This window comes from Cynocephalus volans, chromosome 14, assembly GCF_027409185.1.
Source record: "Cynocephalus volans isolate mCynVol1 chromosome 14, mCynVol1.pri, whole genome shotgun sequence".
Taxonomy (NCBI): Eukaryota; Metazoa; Chordata; class Mammalia; order Dermoptera; family Cynocephalidae; genus Cynocephalus; species Cynocephalus volans.
In genome coordinates this window covers 50256772-50275839 of record NC_084473.1, presented here as the reverse complement: position 1 = coordinate 50275839, position 19068 = coordinate 50256772, and the positions used below count along the sequence as shown (strand labels likewise).

The 19068-nt window shown below is 38.7% G+C and overlaps 1 protein-coding gene across 1 annotated transcript in view; it reads right to left on the bottom strand.

Moving 5' to 3' along the window:
- LOC134362515 (mitochondrial import receptor subunit TOM40 homolog) overlaps nt 1-3987 on the bottom strand; it is a 55701-nt gene extending 51714 nt beyond the window's left edge. The window contains exon 1 of the mRNA XM_063077771.1: nt 3982-3987. Within this exon, the coding sequence (XP_062933841.1) occupies nt 3982-3987 (6 nt within the window). The remainder of the gene's footprint in view (nt 1-3981) is intronic.
- Nucleotides 3988-19068: the final 15081 nt, after the last annotated feature.

The window sequence follows — 19068 nt, the reverse complement described above, 5'->3', positions numbered from 1 at the left end:
GAAGGTCTTGGCCTTCAGAATTTAGTCACTATACACCTGTAATTCTTCTTAGCTGGTGGCAAGGAATTGAGAAGAAGCTAAAATGTCTAACAGGAGACGGAAAAATCTAATTAATTACCTCAGATATCTAAAAATCCTTAGAAAAAGTGGCAAACAGTTATAAATTTGAAAAAAGCCAACAAAGTTAATTGAAAGAACAGGAATTAAATAGTATGTTATAACAAAATTATTTTAATAGAATTATCAGTTTAGAGGATGAGTCATTCTCCTGGAGAATTAAAACCCAAGCATTTTAAAGTGGTTTTTAAAAATGGTGACTTATAAAAATTACCCCACACATTTAAAAATCTCAGCCTTCTTATGTAGTTGGGCAGGCCTCATATGACAATCTGCAAATAGGCTTAGATTTTTCTCTATGTGCTTGCTATACATTTGTAACAAGTTTGTTAGAGGAAAAAGAGGACATAAAATTATATAGGCAAATAACTTTTCACATTGTTCTTGTATAAGGGTCGGTCATTTTCTTTAACTACTTTAAAGTTATTCAAAATTTTGGAAAAGTGAAAGATAAAGAGCAAAATTAAATATGGATATTTAAAACTTTTGAAGGAAGTCTAGATTTATTAAAAATAGCCATTTATGGTGATGAAGATGATGGTGTTAAAATTATGAGCAATGAGAGTTATTTGTATGTTCTCATTGATGAGATCCCAGGCTGAGAGCGATGGATTGCTCCCAGCACTGTAGGGGTAGCCATGAGGAAAGGAATGATGATTTAGGCAACAGAAAAATATATTAACTAATCCAAGGAGAATGTGGACAATTCTTTCAACAAAGGTTAGTATAAGGAAGGAGGTGGCCATGCACAATTGGCTCGAGATTGTAGAAGCCTCTGAAGGTCAGACTGAATCTTATTCTGATCCCCAAAGGCTATTTATTAAACATCTACTATGTGAATTTGCTTTATTTTAGGAGATATTGAAGTAAAACAGTAAGGAAAATGTGCAAGTTGTGCCCTCAAGGATATTTTAATCCAAAAGGATACGCTGGGAGAAATACTGAGAAACTGGTATACATATTTCCCTTATGTGCATAAAAATAAAGAACAGGAATATGGGGAAATCACACATATAGGCCTATTTCTCTCTAGAAAGAGGAACAAACAAAACAACCTATGTAGACACTAGGCTTCTGTGTGGACTCTGTGCCTTCAGCTCTGTCTGGAGATGGCCTCAGTTGAAGAAAACTGCCTCCCTCGAAGTCATGCCTCCTTCCAGTAACTGAGTGACACTTGGATATAAAGACCTAATTCCCTTGCTCCAACTTAGGACATCTTAGACGGGTTATCCCAGCTCCAGAGCTCCTTATGGGGTAGGTGGAAGACTTGGCTGGTCCTGCGCTGCTGCTTAACTCCTTCCTCTGCCCACACCTGCCTCCTTCTGCATGTTCCTACAGGTGTTAATCCCAAGAGCTGTCCCTGTTAAACATACTGCATGTCAATCTGCATCCTGGGAAACCCAACCTCAAACAGCTTCTCGGGTCTGTTAATAGCCCGGCCCTTCTTTTCAGCTACTCTGCTTGTCTCTGGCTTTCTTCCACCTGCAGTTCTCTGTGTTTATTTGTCTTTCCCTTGTCAATCAATTCTTCTTTTTTCTCTCATGCCCCTTTCTTTCACCAAAATGCCGATCTAAAATAAGTTTATTTTATTCCATTTATTGAGTAGTGATTGTTGCACTATTTTCTTAAAAACAATTGTTTTTGATTTCTCTTTCATATTGCACTCTCCTTTAAAAAATCTATAATCCAACACACTCCTCATCAAAAATAAACAAGGAATTAGCTCAAATAAACCATTGCTTTTCATTTTGAAATTACCTGTATGGCCCTTAACTAGGGTGACACTGTGTTAGAGTTTATGCTGTTGTCTCAGTATAGTTACTAATAGTACCCCCTTCACCTTCAAGTTTCATGTTTTAGATGAAAAACTATTTAGTCACGTTATCCTTAAAGAGTTTTGTAGGTCTCCTTTCATTTGCAATTGGAAAAATGTTTCCCTGTTCTAGTTTAGGTGGCATGCTTACCTAATAAAATTTTAAGAATAAAGTTAAGGTTCATGTGTCAACCACTCTCCCCTCCCCGCAATAGCTTTGAACTAATTGAGAAATAAGCCCTTTTGGAATTAAATTAAATACTTTATTTACTTATTTATTTTTTAAATTTATTTTTCAGCTTACTACAGGTTTTTATATGTCTTATTTGAGAATACAACAACATAGGAATGGGAGTGGGGATGGGGAGGGGTGCAGGGAAGGCATTTTATAAACTAAATATTTTTAAATGTTGGGTAGAAATTTGATTTAAAACAGTAACCCAAGTAAGGACTGCCAACAGTCTTTATATTAGTTTACTATCTTCTCTGAAGATTCATACGTTTTAACCATACTCACAGGTGGGTTCATTGAAGAACTCCTTCACACATTAAATCTGAGGATAAAACTCATTCATTCAGAAAAACTACTGTGACCACGCCCTGCTCTACACTCTTTGGGAGTATAGTCGTGCCCCTGCTCAAGCAAATAAATGCATGACAGAATTTCAGATTATGAATCTGAAATTTATTTTCTCTAAGGAGAAAATAAAATGATGATAGAGAATGGCAGGTGGGATTGATGGTCAGGGAAGGCCTCCCTAAGGAGTGGGTAATTTTTCTTTTTTTTTTTTTAAAGATGACCAGTGAGGGGATCCTAACCCTTGGCTTGGTGTTGTCAGCACCACACTCTCCCAAGTGAGCTAACCAGCCATCCCTATATAGGATCCGAACCCGTGGCCTCGGTGTTATCAATACCACACTCTCCTGAGTGAGCCACGGGCCGGCCCTTGGAGTGGGTATTTGAATTGTGACCTAAATGACGAAGATCTGAGTGTGGAGTGTTTCAGGGAGAGGGAAGAGTGAGTGTGAAGAATCAAAGGTGGAAATGAGCTTTTGGATCAAGGAACAAAAAGAAGACCCGAGTGATGGGAAGGCAGTGAATAGGTGGGAGAGTAGAACAAGAGGGCCTGGTAAAGTGGGGGCCTTGTAGGATTTTATTCTATGTAGATTAGAAAGCCATTGGGATGTTTTAAGCAGAGTTTGACATAATGTAACTTATACTTCTAGAGGCCTGCTCTGGCTGCTGGGTGGAGGATGAACTGTTGCAGGGCAAGAGTGAAGCTAAGAGACCATTCAGGCTATTGCAGGAATCTCAGTGAGTGATGGTGGTGTCTTGCACCTAGGTTGGTCCTGGAGGACATGGAGCCAACAAGACTTGCTGAGGGATTGGAAGTAGGGGAGAAGAGAAACTGTGTTCAGATTTCTGGTTTGAACAGCTAATAGGTTGGATAGTGGCATCATATAATGAGTTGAAGAAGACTGGAAGAAGACTAGGTTTTTGTTTGGTGGGGGGAATGGTAATAAAAACAACTTTCTTTGGGCTATGTAAAATTTAAGATGCATCTAATAAGATGTTAAATGGGACTTTTGCCTGTTGTTTTGGGATCTTAGCTGAAGCCCAAAGCTGAGGACAGTAGGTGACCGTTGCCTGCATTTTAAAGAGAAGTGGGAACCACCTTCACATGGCATGTTAAAAGGTGACCATAACTAGGCCTGCAACATGCCTCTAGTATCCAACAGAGAGAAGGATTCTTTAAAAGTGGTTCATTGAAGTAAAATGCCGTGGCATTTTCCTTTTTCCTTAGAAAAGGAGAAAAGTGTGTGTATTTTCTACCCCATAAGCTGAGAAAGGGGCTCCAAGAGCTGCTCAGAGAGATTGGAGTTGCTTGCTAGAAAGGGGACACTAGCTTGCTCCTTAATCATCAGTAAGTCTGTAAATCTACAAGGAAGTTATTCCTTCATTTGCCTGAGTCTCCTAGGTTGTAGGGTGAGGGAAGAATGTTGCTTGTGTTTGTTGTGTGCTGTGTTTATCACCCTAGATTTGCCTATACCTGCATCGCGACATGTTAGCTTCTACTGACCCTAACAGAAATTTCAGACTGTGTAGGTAAGACAGAAATGCAAATGGGTCGATTTTCATACATAAAATCAATGCTGGAATGTCAGCATTGATAATTAAACCCAATGGCCTCATCTTTTAAATAAGCTAATGGAGGGCTCAAATGCTAATTGACATGCCCTTGGTTACAGTCAGTTAAAGACGTAGCCAGGACTAGAACCCAGATAGCCTGCCTCTTCATAGTGGTTCCTGCCTTAAATATTTGTTGTCATATGTGAGTGGAGGAAACAAAATAACTTTCCACTATTTTGGGGAGCTATTTAAATCATTTCTTTTGGAAGCCGAGCAGTAAGGTAAGAACAGGTCTTTTTTTTTTTTTTTTTCTTATAACCATTGCTCAGAGATACTTACTGTCTGCTTCTCTGAAATCTTTAATTAAGTTCAGAAATGCTTTGATATTTTGGTTTAAGTAAAAAAAAAATGTTGAAATACTACTGATCGCTTATTCTGTCTTCTCCCTCCCCCTTACATTTCTCTTCTACATTCTCTCCCTCACATCCTCACTTTTGTTTCTTTTATCTTGCTGGCAAGCTGCAGACCCTCACTGTGTTAAATACCTTCTTCCTAAACTATGTCTTAGCTGCCTGCCCCTTGCATAGAAAGGAGAAGGAAATAGCATGTATGTTTCACCATCACAGTGACATATTTCCCTTGGCATTGCATTTAATTAGATTATAGTGTGTGTCATACTGTGCAGTGCTGTGTTTTATTAAGGCCAAAATGTGGTTCCATGATAAAACATGCTGTAAGTCCTGCCGTGCAGTGTAACACGAAATTTGTAGCAACACCTGTGCCTGCTACATTGTAGATGGTAAACATGAACCAAAATGTCTATGTAAGGGAGAAAAAGGCCAGAGGAGATGCTATTATCTTGGTAAAAACACTCTAAGCTTGAAACATGAAAGATAAATTTCTGATTGAAAATTTCCACTTTTATAATAGTACCAGAATTTAGCATTTCATTGTGGTAAAGCAGTGAAGTCTAGTGCAGGCATTGCTGGAAGCCTGAGGTCATTGAAGGCTTAGGTGTTCATTTGCTCACTCATCCTTTCATTCAATATGTACTTATTGAGTGCCTGCCTTTTGCATAGCATTGATACTATACAACACATGGCTCCTTCCACAATGAGCTTGCCCTGTTGATACAACACATGGCTCCTTCCACAATGAGCTTGCCCTGTTGATTCACTTGTGAACCTTATTTTCCTTATCATTGGAGTGGACCCTGGCTACAAAGATACAGCTTTCAAGAAAGATTCCAGTTCAATAAATGTTTGTTAAGCACTGGCTGACTATATGGAAAGAATTAGACTGGGTTCCATCCTTGTTCTTTTCAGAGTCTCGGCTGTTTTTAAAAATTAATATTTGCTTTCCCCCTCCTTATTTTTAAATTTTGTTCTTTTGCTGAGTAGAGGAATCTATTTTTTTCCCCCATGATTTGCGCTAAAGGATATGTGGACATTTTAAATCTGACGTTATCTTATACATTGGTTCTGCTGTATCTCCTTCCTCCATGGCCTAATTAGGTACTCCTATGGAAATATGCCAAGAGATAATAAAATGGCATGGGAAGAAGCCACGTGTTGGAAATATATCATGTTCTTCATCCAAGGACACCATGCCAGTTGCTGGTATCCATGGAACATACTCTGATTTTTTGTAGCCTGTGTTCAGCCCTGGGCTGAGCTAGCCATTCACAAGCCAGATTTGTTTTGAGTGTAATGCCATTAAAAAGTCAGGGTGATTGTTGATTATTGGTGTTTGTGAGTTCTCAGTACAGGAGCCAAGCCCAGACAGACTTTAAAGGAGATTTTTAAAAGCAGTACTGAAAGGAACACAATAAATAAAACCACTATTTCAGGCCCTGTCCTCTGTCTGAAACATTGAAACATCGTGAAATAGGGCTGTGTCGCTAGCTAGCAACTGTCTTGCCCAAACCTTTCACGGGCTGAAGATTTTCCCAAATGAGACAGAATCTCCTTTCCTTAAAGGGCTGGTTCTGCTCTCCTAGAATGTCCTTAGTTAATAGGACAACAGAGTTTGGTCTGTCCAAGCAATGAGCCCCATCTAGGTTAACCTTAGTAGCTAAAGTGTAGCAGTTCTGGCATTCATGAGAAGTTTGGCCCAGAAGATGATCTATTGTTATAAAGCAGATGCCACTAGAAAGAGGAGTTGCTGACAGAGTATGATAAATAACACAGCTAGATTATATATGAGAAGAGGCTTAAATCTTTTGAAAGCTAATGAATAGATAGATGACAATGATAGCTCAGTCAATGCTGATAAATAATGACAAGTTGCTGGATAGTGGAATATGGAACTAATTTGTGCATCATTCAGCATATGAGATTAAAAAAAAGTCAAGGAGTCAAATATGTGTAACATTAAATATGAATAATTAGAATGAAGATGGGACAAAGTGAAAGTCAAATCTGTATGTGCCATTAAATAGGAGCCTGCAGTACTCAAAGGCATTTCTTCAATCTCTTGGAGGATCAAAGGGTACTTTCCTCTGAAAGCAAATGTGTGTGTATTTTTTAAATGTGAGAAAGAGTCAATGTAAATAGATAAATAAAAAAACAACTTTAAAAATGGGCAGCATATTCAGAAAGAATTGCTAATGTGACTTTTGATTCTGAGCATTTGAAACAGTGTGAATGGTATTGATATTTGGCTCTGAGAATGAAAGGCAAAGAACCAAAGAACAAAGAGCAGCCGTAGTGAGCAACGGACAAGAGTGGGATGGCAGATAATGAGAAGAGTGCAGCCAGGCACGCTGGGCCTTAGATCTCTGGGAGGTTAGCAGACGAGAAAGGGCGCAGCCAGGGCAGAGAAATGGGGAAACATGATGTCTTTGACGAATCTTCCTCACATCAGTCTAGGTATGCTATAAAGCAGACCTAGAGAAATAAAAATCACCTTCCAAAGGCTATCGTTGAGTTCCGTTAATGATGATGAGACAGAAGACAAAACACCTACATTCATATGCAGACTCTATGAAGACACCCACGAGTGACATTTCACCGTTAAGTGTTTATTAAATTGTACGGAAAAAAGTGTTTTTGTTCGAGGCAAAGATGTATACGTGGCTAGTTAAAAAATAGACAAACTAATCTGCATTAATTCAGGGAAAATCACTTGTCCACAACTAAGTGACAGGATGGTTAGAATGGGTCTTCCGATTTAGTCAAGTAAGAGCAGCATTGCCCATGTCTGGATACTCTTGCTCCAGACATGAAAATGCTGGCAGGAATTTTGTCTTACAGGGGTGATCAGAGAAGGCCCTTGGGAGACAAAATGTTTAAGTATGGGGAGATTATAATGCTGTTATTCCTGTTGCCTAGTAATAAAATTCTAGCTAATCAACAGTTCCCGTTCCTTGGTTTATAATCAAGTAAGTAACCAGTCTGGAAGAGTATAATGAAAATAGGGTAGTCAGAAGTAATGACTATTTCTACATACATGATACCAAAGCATCCAGCCAAAAAGTGAATGATCAATCCTTTGCCATTTTCCACCTTCTGAGAAAGGACCCCAGAGTTCAGAATGCTGTCTTCTGTGCCCTGATGTCCTTTCAGTAATTAGCATCTCCCTTATCTCAGAGGCAGAGATCTAGAATGGTGGGAAGGTAAAAGAAAATCCTGGGTCAGGGAATACGAGTGCCTCTTTCACCACTCAGGATGAACCTTACCCGCCTGGCCTCATGAAGAAACCCCTCTCCCACCTTACTTTACATATATTTTCTTCTAAAAATATTTCAGTATAAGTTATTTTTATTACCATCAACACCAACAACATATTTCCTGCTGTATGGATTCAATGTGTTGGGACTTTATAGAAAGGCAAGTCCAAGTCATATTCTGTATGTTCTTCCTCAATAGTGATTGTTGGTTTTACTAAAGCTATAATTGTGGTTGAAAGAATGATAGTTAATTTGCTGCCTCTCAGAGACTGATCGCCCAATTTGGGGATTTTTTAGATTCCTTGGTTGCTATTTCCTTTCTTTAGTGCTACTTTGCTTCTGAACCTTGCAATTCTCATTAAGGGGTCTGCCTCCATTAAATTAAAAAAAAAAAAAAAAAGAAAGAATAAAGTTGTTCAATTACCATCTTTGGTTCAGTTCAACAAACATTTCTTAAATGTTTATAGGTATTGTGCTAGGCACTGGTGTTATAAAAATAGGTCATGGTCTATACCCAGCGTAGCTCCATTATTCACAGTTAGGTACTGAGGAAGTTGAAACTAAAATGAGCAAGAATTAGTTTCTGATTATCTAGATGTTTCATTTGATCTACTTTTCCCATTCATTTAAAAATTTTATTGTAATTTTTTGTTTAGCCTTTTAAAGGGATGTTGAGATGTGTGAAGGAAAACTTAGCACTGCCTGCCCTAAATACCTTCCCCATTCAGTTAAATGACTGAAATCCACCATTAATATTCATGCCTTTTATTTAAGGGCCATGCCTTTTATTTTATTATTAAAATGTAAAAATGTATTGCCTGTATTCACAACTCAGTATCCTCATATTCCTTTCTGTCTGTATGTTTGGCAGGCTTGGAAATGGAGAGAACATGGGCTTTTGGTCATCTGCAGGAGATGGTCAGGGACATATTGAAGATATGTACATCTGAAAAGGAAAGCTGATAGTGCCAAGAGTAGATTACCAGTTTCTTAATGTTCTTATTTATTTTTAGATTCCTTAAAAATGAATCATTTTGTCATTTCTAATTCTAGGAAATTAACAATCCTTGAATGGTCTATGTGGCAGTGCTCAACTAACTAGAATATTTGATTGACCAGAACATCTCTGTTGCCAGCTACTCTGGACCATTGAGGTTTATGGTGGATCATTAGTTCATGGAGGGAGGAGACCATGTGTGTCTTTTATTTCCCTTATATCCATTTTCAACACCAACACCTGTCTTCTAGGCAAGAGTATTGGGGACTCAGTTGAAGTTGTTGTTGTTGTTTTAAAAATCAACTTAACTTGGTTTATATTACAGCAAGAAATTAAAAATGTTCCATTCACACAGTTTCAATATTAAGCTCAGGATATATAAATTTGTAACTAATTTTAAAAATCACAATATTAACAACAATGCATAACATATGACTAAGGTAAGAAATAAATACATAGCATTTTCATTTGCTATTAGTCTAAGAGGATTGACTCACCAATATGCTTTCTTTCTATTTCTATTATGGGTACTTTTTTTGTTTTAAAGGAATTTATTTGTTTTTTAATTGAAACATATTGATTATACATATTTATGGGGTACAAAGTTATATTTCAACACATGTATACAATGTGTGATGATCAAATCAAGGTAATTAGCATATTCATCATTGAAAAACTTTATCATTTCTTTGTGATAAGAACATTTGATCCCCTCTCTTCTAGCCATTTGAAAACACAGAATAAATTATTACGAATTATAGATGCCTAGAGCTACTGTACACCACTAGAACTTATTTTTCCTAACTAGCAGTAATTTGTGTCCATTAACCAACCTCTCTCTATCCCCTCTCGCCCCTCCTCTTCCCAGCCTCTAGTAGAGGCTGTTGACTGATTGAATGAAGATGTTCTGACATCTTGCTTCTTTCCATCTGGCATGTTTCCTCTTGGCCTGAATGAATTTGAGGCTATTTTACCCCACTGAGTTCTCGAGTATGCCCCTTCCTCCATCCCAGCTGCTTGATCAGGCTCTTATTATCTCTTGTAGTTGGAATTGCTCCCCAGAAGCTGAAAACAGCCCAAGTTAATGGTTCATGAATTGCTAGGTAGCCAGACTCTGCCACCTGGATTTATTAACATTATTGAGAGCCTGGATGTCAAAGGGCCTGGGGGGCTTTGTAAGCATTGTGTTGGGAAGGTGAAGAGGTTATACTCCCTCACTTTTGCAGAAAAGCATAATCCCTGGGGATAATTGTCAGGAGTTGATCCTTTAGGGTAGGTTTGTTGAGGGTTGATAGGTTCAGACATGATACGCTTTCAAGTAACCCATTCTCCCACTATTCCTTCTCACTCATTAAAAAAATTTTTTTATTGCACCAGAGTGGTTAATGTGTAGGCTTCGCAGACATTCTGTTTAGGTTTAAATTCAAGTTTAATGTTCACTAACTGATTTTTAAGAAAGCGACTTTAACCTTACTGAACCTGTTTTCTTATTTGTAAAATAGAGATAATAATAACATCTACCTCATAAAATCACTGAGCAGGGATTAAATGAGTTAATATAAGTTAAGTGCTTAGCATATGTGTCCAATAGATGTTAGCCATTATTATTATTATCCAGATAATATGATCAAAATGTCTTCAAGAATCCAGGGGATTTGGAGAACCCCTGACCTCCAAGTCCCTCTGAATTGCTTTCTGCTGGGAAGAAAATAACGATCTGCTCTATGCTAATCTTCATTGTCACTAGCTTACTAATTAGGTTTCCAACTCAACAAAGCCCAGAGGGTGACAGACAAAATTGGAATTTGGAAGAAAGGAATTGTACCAAAAATAACAAGATATTTGCTGAAATGTATCATTGCTATGGAGGCAGCAGTGGTATGCAAAAGCAGCAACAGACATGGAGTTAGATTGCCTCTGCCCCTGGGCAAACCATTTAACCTCTCTGACCCTCTGATTCCTCACCTGTAAAATGAGGATAAGAATGTCTCCTTGCTATGGATTGAATGTTTGTGTCCCTCCAAAATTTGTATGTCCAAGTTCTAATCCTTGGTGTGATGGTATTTGGAGATGGGGACTTTGGGAGGCAACTAGGGTCAGATTATGTCATTAGAGTGGGTTCTTCATGATGGGATGAATGTTCTTATAAAAAGAGGTGGAGGCGCAGGATCTCTCTCTGTGTGCACCCGCTGAGGAAATGCCACATGAGGATATAATGAGAAGATGGCTGTCTGCAAACAAGGAAGAAGACATCGCCAGACACCAAATCTACCAGCGCCTTGATCTTCAACATCCAGCCCCCCAAATTGTGAAAAACAAGTGTTGTTTAAGCCACCCAGTATATGGTATTTTGTTAGAGCAACCCAAACTGACTAAGACATTGCCTCACAGTGTTTTGAGAAGAAATTACACGCAAACATGTATGTGTCTGAGCACACATGTGCAATTAGCATAGTACCTGGCATGTAATATACATTTAATAAATGTTAGCTGTTTTTCATTTTATGAAGCTGTTTTCTGACTATAAGTATATTCTTGGCTTTCTTCCTTAGTCTGTCTGGCCCATCCATCTCTTCTAAGAAGGCTCCGTGTATTTGTGCTCCTGAAACCATGAGAATTCAAGAAACAAGGCAAAGCCATGAAGAATGTACCGGAATTGTGTGGCTGTGTCCTTGGAGGATAAGCAGGCATGGTGGCCTCATCTGGAATGTTAACCTGGTAGAATGGCCCTTTTGACAAGATGGGTTCTATCTAAGTACTGAGTTTAGGGTAATACTCCTTCTGAGCAGAGTATAATAAAAGAAAGAGTTCCTGAAAGTTTGCTTTCTAGAGATCTATTTTCTTTGAATAATTGCAATATCTCTGATCATCATTTTTCTGGCCTTATTCTATCCTATTAACCATTCCCTTAGCTTAAAAATCTTCCTTTTGCCTTTCTTGATACTATTGTCTTCCAGAATGTCTTCTCTTTCTATGATGGCTTCTCCTCAGTCCTTTCTATGGCTTGCTTGTCCTTTGCTTATCTTTCAAATATTGATGATCCTCAGAGATCTGTTGTCACCCCTCTTCTCTTCTCTACTAATACATTTGTGGCAGAGAGATATTTGTTTACCTCTACATATGATCTCTCCTTTGTTCTTAGTAACAGAACCTCAAATATCATCAACTGCTCAGAGTCTCCTCTGACCCACTCTACCAAATGGAAGTCTTTCCCTTGCCATAAGAGTTTAGCCACTTACCTGTGCTTCCTGTGTGACCTCAACATTTCCTGTCCATCTCTTTAGGTTCATAGCCCATTCTATCACCCCTCCCTAGGCCTTGAGTTCCTTAAAAAAAGAATTGATGTCTGACTTATCTCCCATCCCAAATGATCACAGAATTTTTTTTCATGGCCAAGGCTAAGGAGATGTTTGTTGGATGAGTGGCATATCTTTTGGTTTTCCCATATGAGGAATAATAATTTATTGCTCATGGTACCCTTGAATCTCAATATTATTTAGAGGTTTTTCATTGTAGTAAAATATCAAGGCTCTAGAGATAAATCTTGGGTGTCTGAAAACATACCTACTATGCTGCAGAAGCAGGTAGCAAAAAAGCAGAGTTTTATAAATGGCCTGGCTGGATTGTCCTGTGTTGTTTTGACCCTTTGAAATATGTAATTAAAGTAGGAGGAGTGATTTTCCCACTGTCTCAGCAGCTGGAGACTCTCAGGTTGCTCTTGGCATGACCTCATTTACCTGTTGAGGTTGTTAGCTCTAAAACAGCCAATCAAAAATGCAAGAGTCTTTTTTAAAAATTGAAACATAATTGATTATACATGTCTGTGGGGTACAGCACTGAGTATCAATAACTGTGTGCAATATGTGATGCTCAAATCAGGATAATTAGCGTATTCAACATTATATAATGTAATAAAAATGTAAAGTCTAAAAGCATACAAATTCAACATACAAAAGTTAGTAGCATTTCTATACATTAATAGCAAACTATCTGAAAAAAAACCCAACAATTCCTTTTACAATAACTACAAAAAGAAAAAAAGTAAGATACTTGGGAAGGGAGTTAACCAAGGAGGTAAAAGATGACCTCTATAATAAAAACTATAAAACTTTGAAGAAAGAAATTGAAAAGGATCTAAATAAGTGGAAAGATATCCCATGTTCACAGATTGGAAAAATTAGTACTGTCAAAATGGCTATTCTACTCCAAATGATGTACAGATGTAATGCAATTCCTATCAAAATACCAATGACATTCTTCACTGAAATAAAAAAAAATCCTAAAATCAACATGGAACCAAAAAAGACCCCAATAGACAAAGCAATCCTGAGAAAAAGGAACAAAGATGGAGGCATCACACTATATGATGTCAAATTATACTACAAAGCTATAGTAACCAAAACAGCATGGTACTGGCATAAAAATAGAAACATAGATCAATGGAACAGAATAGAAAGCCCAGAATAAATGCACGCAATTAAAGCCAACTGATCTTTGACAAAAGTGCCAAGAATACATATTGGAGAAAGGAGTGTCTTCAGTAAATGGTACTGGGAAAACTGGATATCCACATGCAGAGGAATGAGACTAGACCCCTACCTCTTACCATATACAAAAATCAACTTAAAATGTATTAAAGATTTAAATATAAAACCTGAAACTATGAAATTACTAGAAGAAAACATAGGAGAATGATCCATGACATTGGATTCGGCAAGAATTTTTAAAAATAAGACTACAAAAGCACAAGCAATAAAAGCAACAATAGACAAATAAGATTACATCACACTAAAAAATTTTTGCCCATCAGAGGAAACTATTAACAGAGTGCTGTAGAGTGGATTCCCCCCAAACTCATTGAAGCTTAAATCTCCACTGTAACTGAGGGTGAGAAATCCTATTATGGTAATTGAAAGGTGGGGCCTTGAAGAGGTGATTAGATTGTAGGGCCATGCTGTAATGAATGGATTAATCATAGTGGTCATGGGTGTGATTCTGAGGGCTTCAAAAGAAGAGCACATGAGATGTTAGTCTCTCTGTACTCCACCATTTCTGCCGTGTGAGACCCTTGGGTCACTGTTGCCACCACCAAGACCCTCACCAGATCTTTTCTCTGGACTTTGTACTTAACAGCCTCTGAATCTGTAAGCAATAAATTTTGTTTTCTTATAAATCACCCAGTTCCAGGTATTTTGTTATAAGCAACAGAAATAGACTAATATACAGAATGAAGAGACAATCCACAGAATTGGAGAAAATATTTGCAAACTATACATCTGATAAGGGGTTAATATCAAGAATATACATATAAGAAACTTAAAGAGGGGGAGCAAGATGGTTGACTTGAAGGAGACATTGCTCATCTCTCCCACAAGGATGGAAAATACATCAAATGTGTAGCTATACTTGGATAGAAAAACAAAAGAAAGGAGCAGGAACACATAGAGGGAGTAGCAGAGATGTTGGTGAGTGCAGAAACTCAGGACAGTCACAAAGAGAATGGAAAATTCTTGGCCAACACTGCTCCATCCCCCACTCTAGAGCAGAGGAATCTCTGACCACAGGAAGGTGAGCGGAATTACAACCCAACCCAGGGGGGAGTCTGTGCTGCCCCTAAGGCCATGCACTTGGTGTCTGGAACTACTGCAGGCATGAGCGGTTGTGTTGGCCTGGAGAAGGACACATGCCCCCACCCCACTGGGTCCCAGACTGCTGCAGCAAGCTTGGAACCAGGATTGGCCCTTGGCTTCCGCCTTGTGCCCTGGAAACAGATAGTTCAGTGCAGTGTGGATGTCACCCTCAGGACAGAGGAGGTCAGTGCATGCTCCCTGCAGACCTAGAAGGCACCCTATTCAGGCTAGTGCCATGGCCAGTGACCCTGCCTAAGCTGGTGGGATGCACATACAATAGTTACATCTGTTAGGAGGAGGAGGAGAGCCCACATGCCTATCTCAAGGATAGCCTCTGCAGCCAGACACTGGAGCTGGGAACTCCTGGCAGCAAATGTGACTGAATTGAACTGGAGAGGGTCACTCATTAAACTGTCCTCACCTCCTGGACCCCAGACTTCTGCAGTGTTTGCAGATTTGAGATTGGCCCCATCATCTAAGACCATATTGCTCTGGCCCCTGCAGAGGTCTCATCATGGCACTGGGTTGCCCACACCCATGGCCATGCAGTGTCCTGTGCCCTGGGAACAGGTGGCCCAGTGCAGAGAGGGTGCTGACCTCAGGACAGAGGGTATTGGAGCATACACTTTCCAGAGTCAGAAAACTGCCTAATTGGGCATCTAGCCACTGATAGCAACTCCTCATTTGTTAGTGAGGCACCCTTGCATTTTGTGCAGCCATGAAGAGGTAGTAGAGGACTTGTATTCTTCTCTTGGGCACAGACTCATGCCTGTGGCACCAGGCACCAGTGAGCCTGCCCAAGGCTACCCATCCTGGCAAAGGGGCTTCAGAGGGATCCAGCATCTTTCTTCAGGGTGCAGAAGCCCACCCACAGCCCCAGTGATCCCAGGCAGGACAGCCCACTCAGATGAGGAGATCCAGAGTGTCCCAGTAATGCTCTTATGACCACATGGGCCTGTCCACAACCACACAGCCTTGCCCAGAGTGGCCACTCCAGCTGAACAGCTATAGAAGGCCCTAGCATCCCTCTTGGGGGTGGAAGGTCCCACACAAAACTGCTAGCACCTCACCCAGAGTACCCCACTTCAACAGTGGTTCTGCAGACCATCACAGTGTCCCTTGTGAGAAGAGAGGGACCCCCACACAAATCTAGTAACCCCACTCAGTGTCACCACTTCAATAACAAAGGTACAGAGTACCTCAATGCCTCCCCTGGGAGTACAGGGCTCTGCCCAGAGCCCCAGGGGCACCACTGAGTCACCCACTTTAAAAGAGGGGTTGCTGAGCACTCCATTATCCCCCAAAGCCTAAAGTCTTAAATCCAACCCCCAGGATCCCCACCCAGGGTCTTCCATTTAAAGGGATTATCTTCAGATCCCTACAGAGCACCAATCAGAGTCATAGGTCACTAGCTGGGGTGCTAGAAAGTATGCCTAGGGTCACTCATCTCAGCCAAGGACATCCAGTCACTTCTCTCCAAGAACCCAAATCTTGCCCATAATCTCAATGAAACAACCTAGCAGCACTCACTTCAGCAAGGAACTACTGAGTGCCCCAGTGCCTAGGCCATGCGGGCACTCACAGACAACTCTGATGTAGAATATGGTTGAAGTAACCACACAGAGACTACACTACTAGGTCTACCTGGAACCAAAACTAACACACCCTTTCCAATGGTCAATATAAAACACATCTGCAGGAGGGAGTTTCTGTCCTCAAAAGCCACTCCTGAGAATTAGGGAAACAATTGCTCAACCAGATGCCAAGACATCAACATATGGATACTAGAAATAAGAAAAAAACAAGAAAATGTGATGCCGTGAGAGGAATACAATAATTCTCTAGTAGCAGACCTCAAACAACAGGACACCTATGAAATAACTGAAAAGGAATTCCAAACAGTGATCTTAAAGAGACTCAATGAGATACACAGAAAACAAAGATAGATGACACACAAAATAAAAAGAAAATCCAGAATGCAAAGGAAGAACATTATAAAGAAATAAATGCCTAAATTCTTAAAAAAGAATGTAGCAGAACTCATGGAACTAAAGGATCCATTCAACAACAACAACAATAATACAACCGAGAGCTGAAGCGACAGTCTAGAGCAAGCAGATGAAAGAATTTCTGACCTTGAAAACAGGCTTTTGAAATAATCCATGTGAAGAAAAAAAAAAAAAAAGAAAAAATATTTTTTAAAAATGAAGAAAACCTATGAAAGCTGTCAGACATCTGTAAATGTACACATCTAAATTATGGTTGTTCTGGAAGGGGAGGTGAAGGGAAAAGGCGTTGAAAACCTGTACAATGAAATATTAGCAGAAAACTTCCTGGGTATTGGGAGATATATGGACTTTTAGATCCAAGAGGCTCAAAGATCTCCAATTAGATTCAATCCAAAAATGTTCTCTCCAAGAGGGATAGTCACACTGTCAAACTGTCAAAAGTAAATATCAAAGAGAAAATCCTAAAAAACAGCAAGAGAAAAGTGTCAAGTCACCTATAAGGGAGCCTCTATCTGACTAATAGCCGATTCCTCAGCAGAAACTTTACAGCCCAGGAGAGAATGGGATGATATATTCAAAGTACTGAAACAAAAAAACTGCCAGCAAGGAATACATACCCACAAGGCTATCCTTTAGAAATGAAGGGGAAATAGTGTATTTCCCAGACAAACAAAAACTGTGGGATTCACCACCACACAACCAGTGCTACAAAAAACTCTCAGGAAAGACCTGCATCTTGAATCAAAAAATGGTAATCATCATCATGAATACACAAGATAGAACAAAACCCACTGGTAGAGCAGATATGCAATCAAGAAAAAGAAAAAAAAACTATATCTTACCACTTCAAAAAACCAGCAAACATCAAAGACAAACAATAAAAGGGGAAGGAAGGAAGAAAAGATATTTAAAATATCCAAATTAAAGTCAATAAAATGCCAGGAGTAAGACGATACCTTTCAATAACAACTCTGTATGTAAATGGATTGAATTCCCCACTCAAAAGACATAGACTGGCTGAATGGACTAAAAAACAAGAACCAACTGTATGCTGCCTACAAGAAACTCATTTCACATGCAGAGACTCACACAGACTAATAGTGAAGAGATGGGAAAAGATATACCATGGAAATGGAAACCAAAAATGTCCAGGAGTAATTATTCTTATATCAGATAAAATAGACTAAACCAAAAACTATAAAAGAGACAAAAAAGGTCATTATATAATGATAAAGGAATCTTTCCACCAAGAGGATATAACAATCATAAATATATAGGCACCCAACAATGGAGCACCCAGATCCATAAAGCAAACACTATTAAACCTAAAGAGGAAATAGACCCTAATACAATAATAGGTAGGGACTTCACCACCATGTCCATATTGGACAGATCATCTACACAACAAATCTATAGAAAAACACAGGATTTAAACTACAATTTAGGCCAATTGGACTTAGCATACATCTACAGAACATTTCATCCAACAAGTATAGAATATACATTCTTATCATCAGCACATGGAGCATTCTCCAGGATAGACCACATGTTAGGTCACAAATCAAGTCTCAATAAATTTTTTAAAAATTAAAATAATTTCAAGTATCTTTTCAGATTACAGTAGATTAAAAATAGAAATTAATAACAAGTGAAACTTTGGAAACTATATGAATACGTGGAAATGAAACAACATGGTCCTAAACAACCTATGGGTCAAAGAAGAAATAAAACAAGAAATCAAAAAATTTCTTGAAACTAATGAAAATAAAGACACATGATACCAAAACCTATGGAATACTGAAAAAGCAGTACCAAGAGGGAATTTTATTGCAATAAGTGCTTCCATCAAAAAAAAAAAAAATACAGACATCAAAAAACAACCTAAGACTACACCTCAAAGAAATAGAGAAACAAGAGCAATTAAACCCCAAAATTAGAGGACAGAAAGAAGTAATTAAGATCAGAGCAGAACTAAATGAAATAGGGACCAAAAAAAGATACAAAAGATCAATGAAACTAAAAGTTGCTTTTTTGAGAAGATAAACAAAATAGACAAACCATGAGCAAGTCTACTAAAAAAAAGAGAGAAGACCCAAATTAGAAAAATCAGAAATGAAAAAGGAGACATTATAACTGATACCACAGAAATACAAACAACCCTTACAGACTATTATGAAAAACTTTAAGCTAACAAATTTGAAAACTGGAGGAAATGAATAAATTTCTGAACATGTATGAACTGCCAAGACTGAACCAAGAATAAATAGAAAAACTGACCAATAACAAGCAATGAGATTGAAGCAGTAATCAGCAGTCTCTCAAGAAAGAAAAGCCCAGGACCAGATGGCTTTACTGCTGAATTCTACCAAACCTAAAAGAGAAAGATACAACAAAAGATACAACAAAAAAAGATACAACAAAAAAAGACAACTAAGGCCAATATCCCTGATGAACATAGATGCAGAAATCCTCAACAAAATATTATCAAATGGAATACAAGAGCACATCAAAAAGAGTATGCATAACAATCAAGTGAGATTCATCCCAGGGGTGGAAGGATGGTCCAACATGTGCAAGCTAATAAATGAGATACACTAAATCAAGAAAATTAAGGACAAAACCTACATGATCATCCCAATAGATGCAGAAAAACCATCTGACAAAATTCAGCATCCCTTCATGATAAAAACTCTCAATAAAT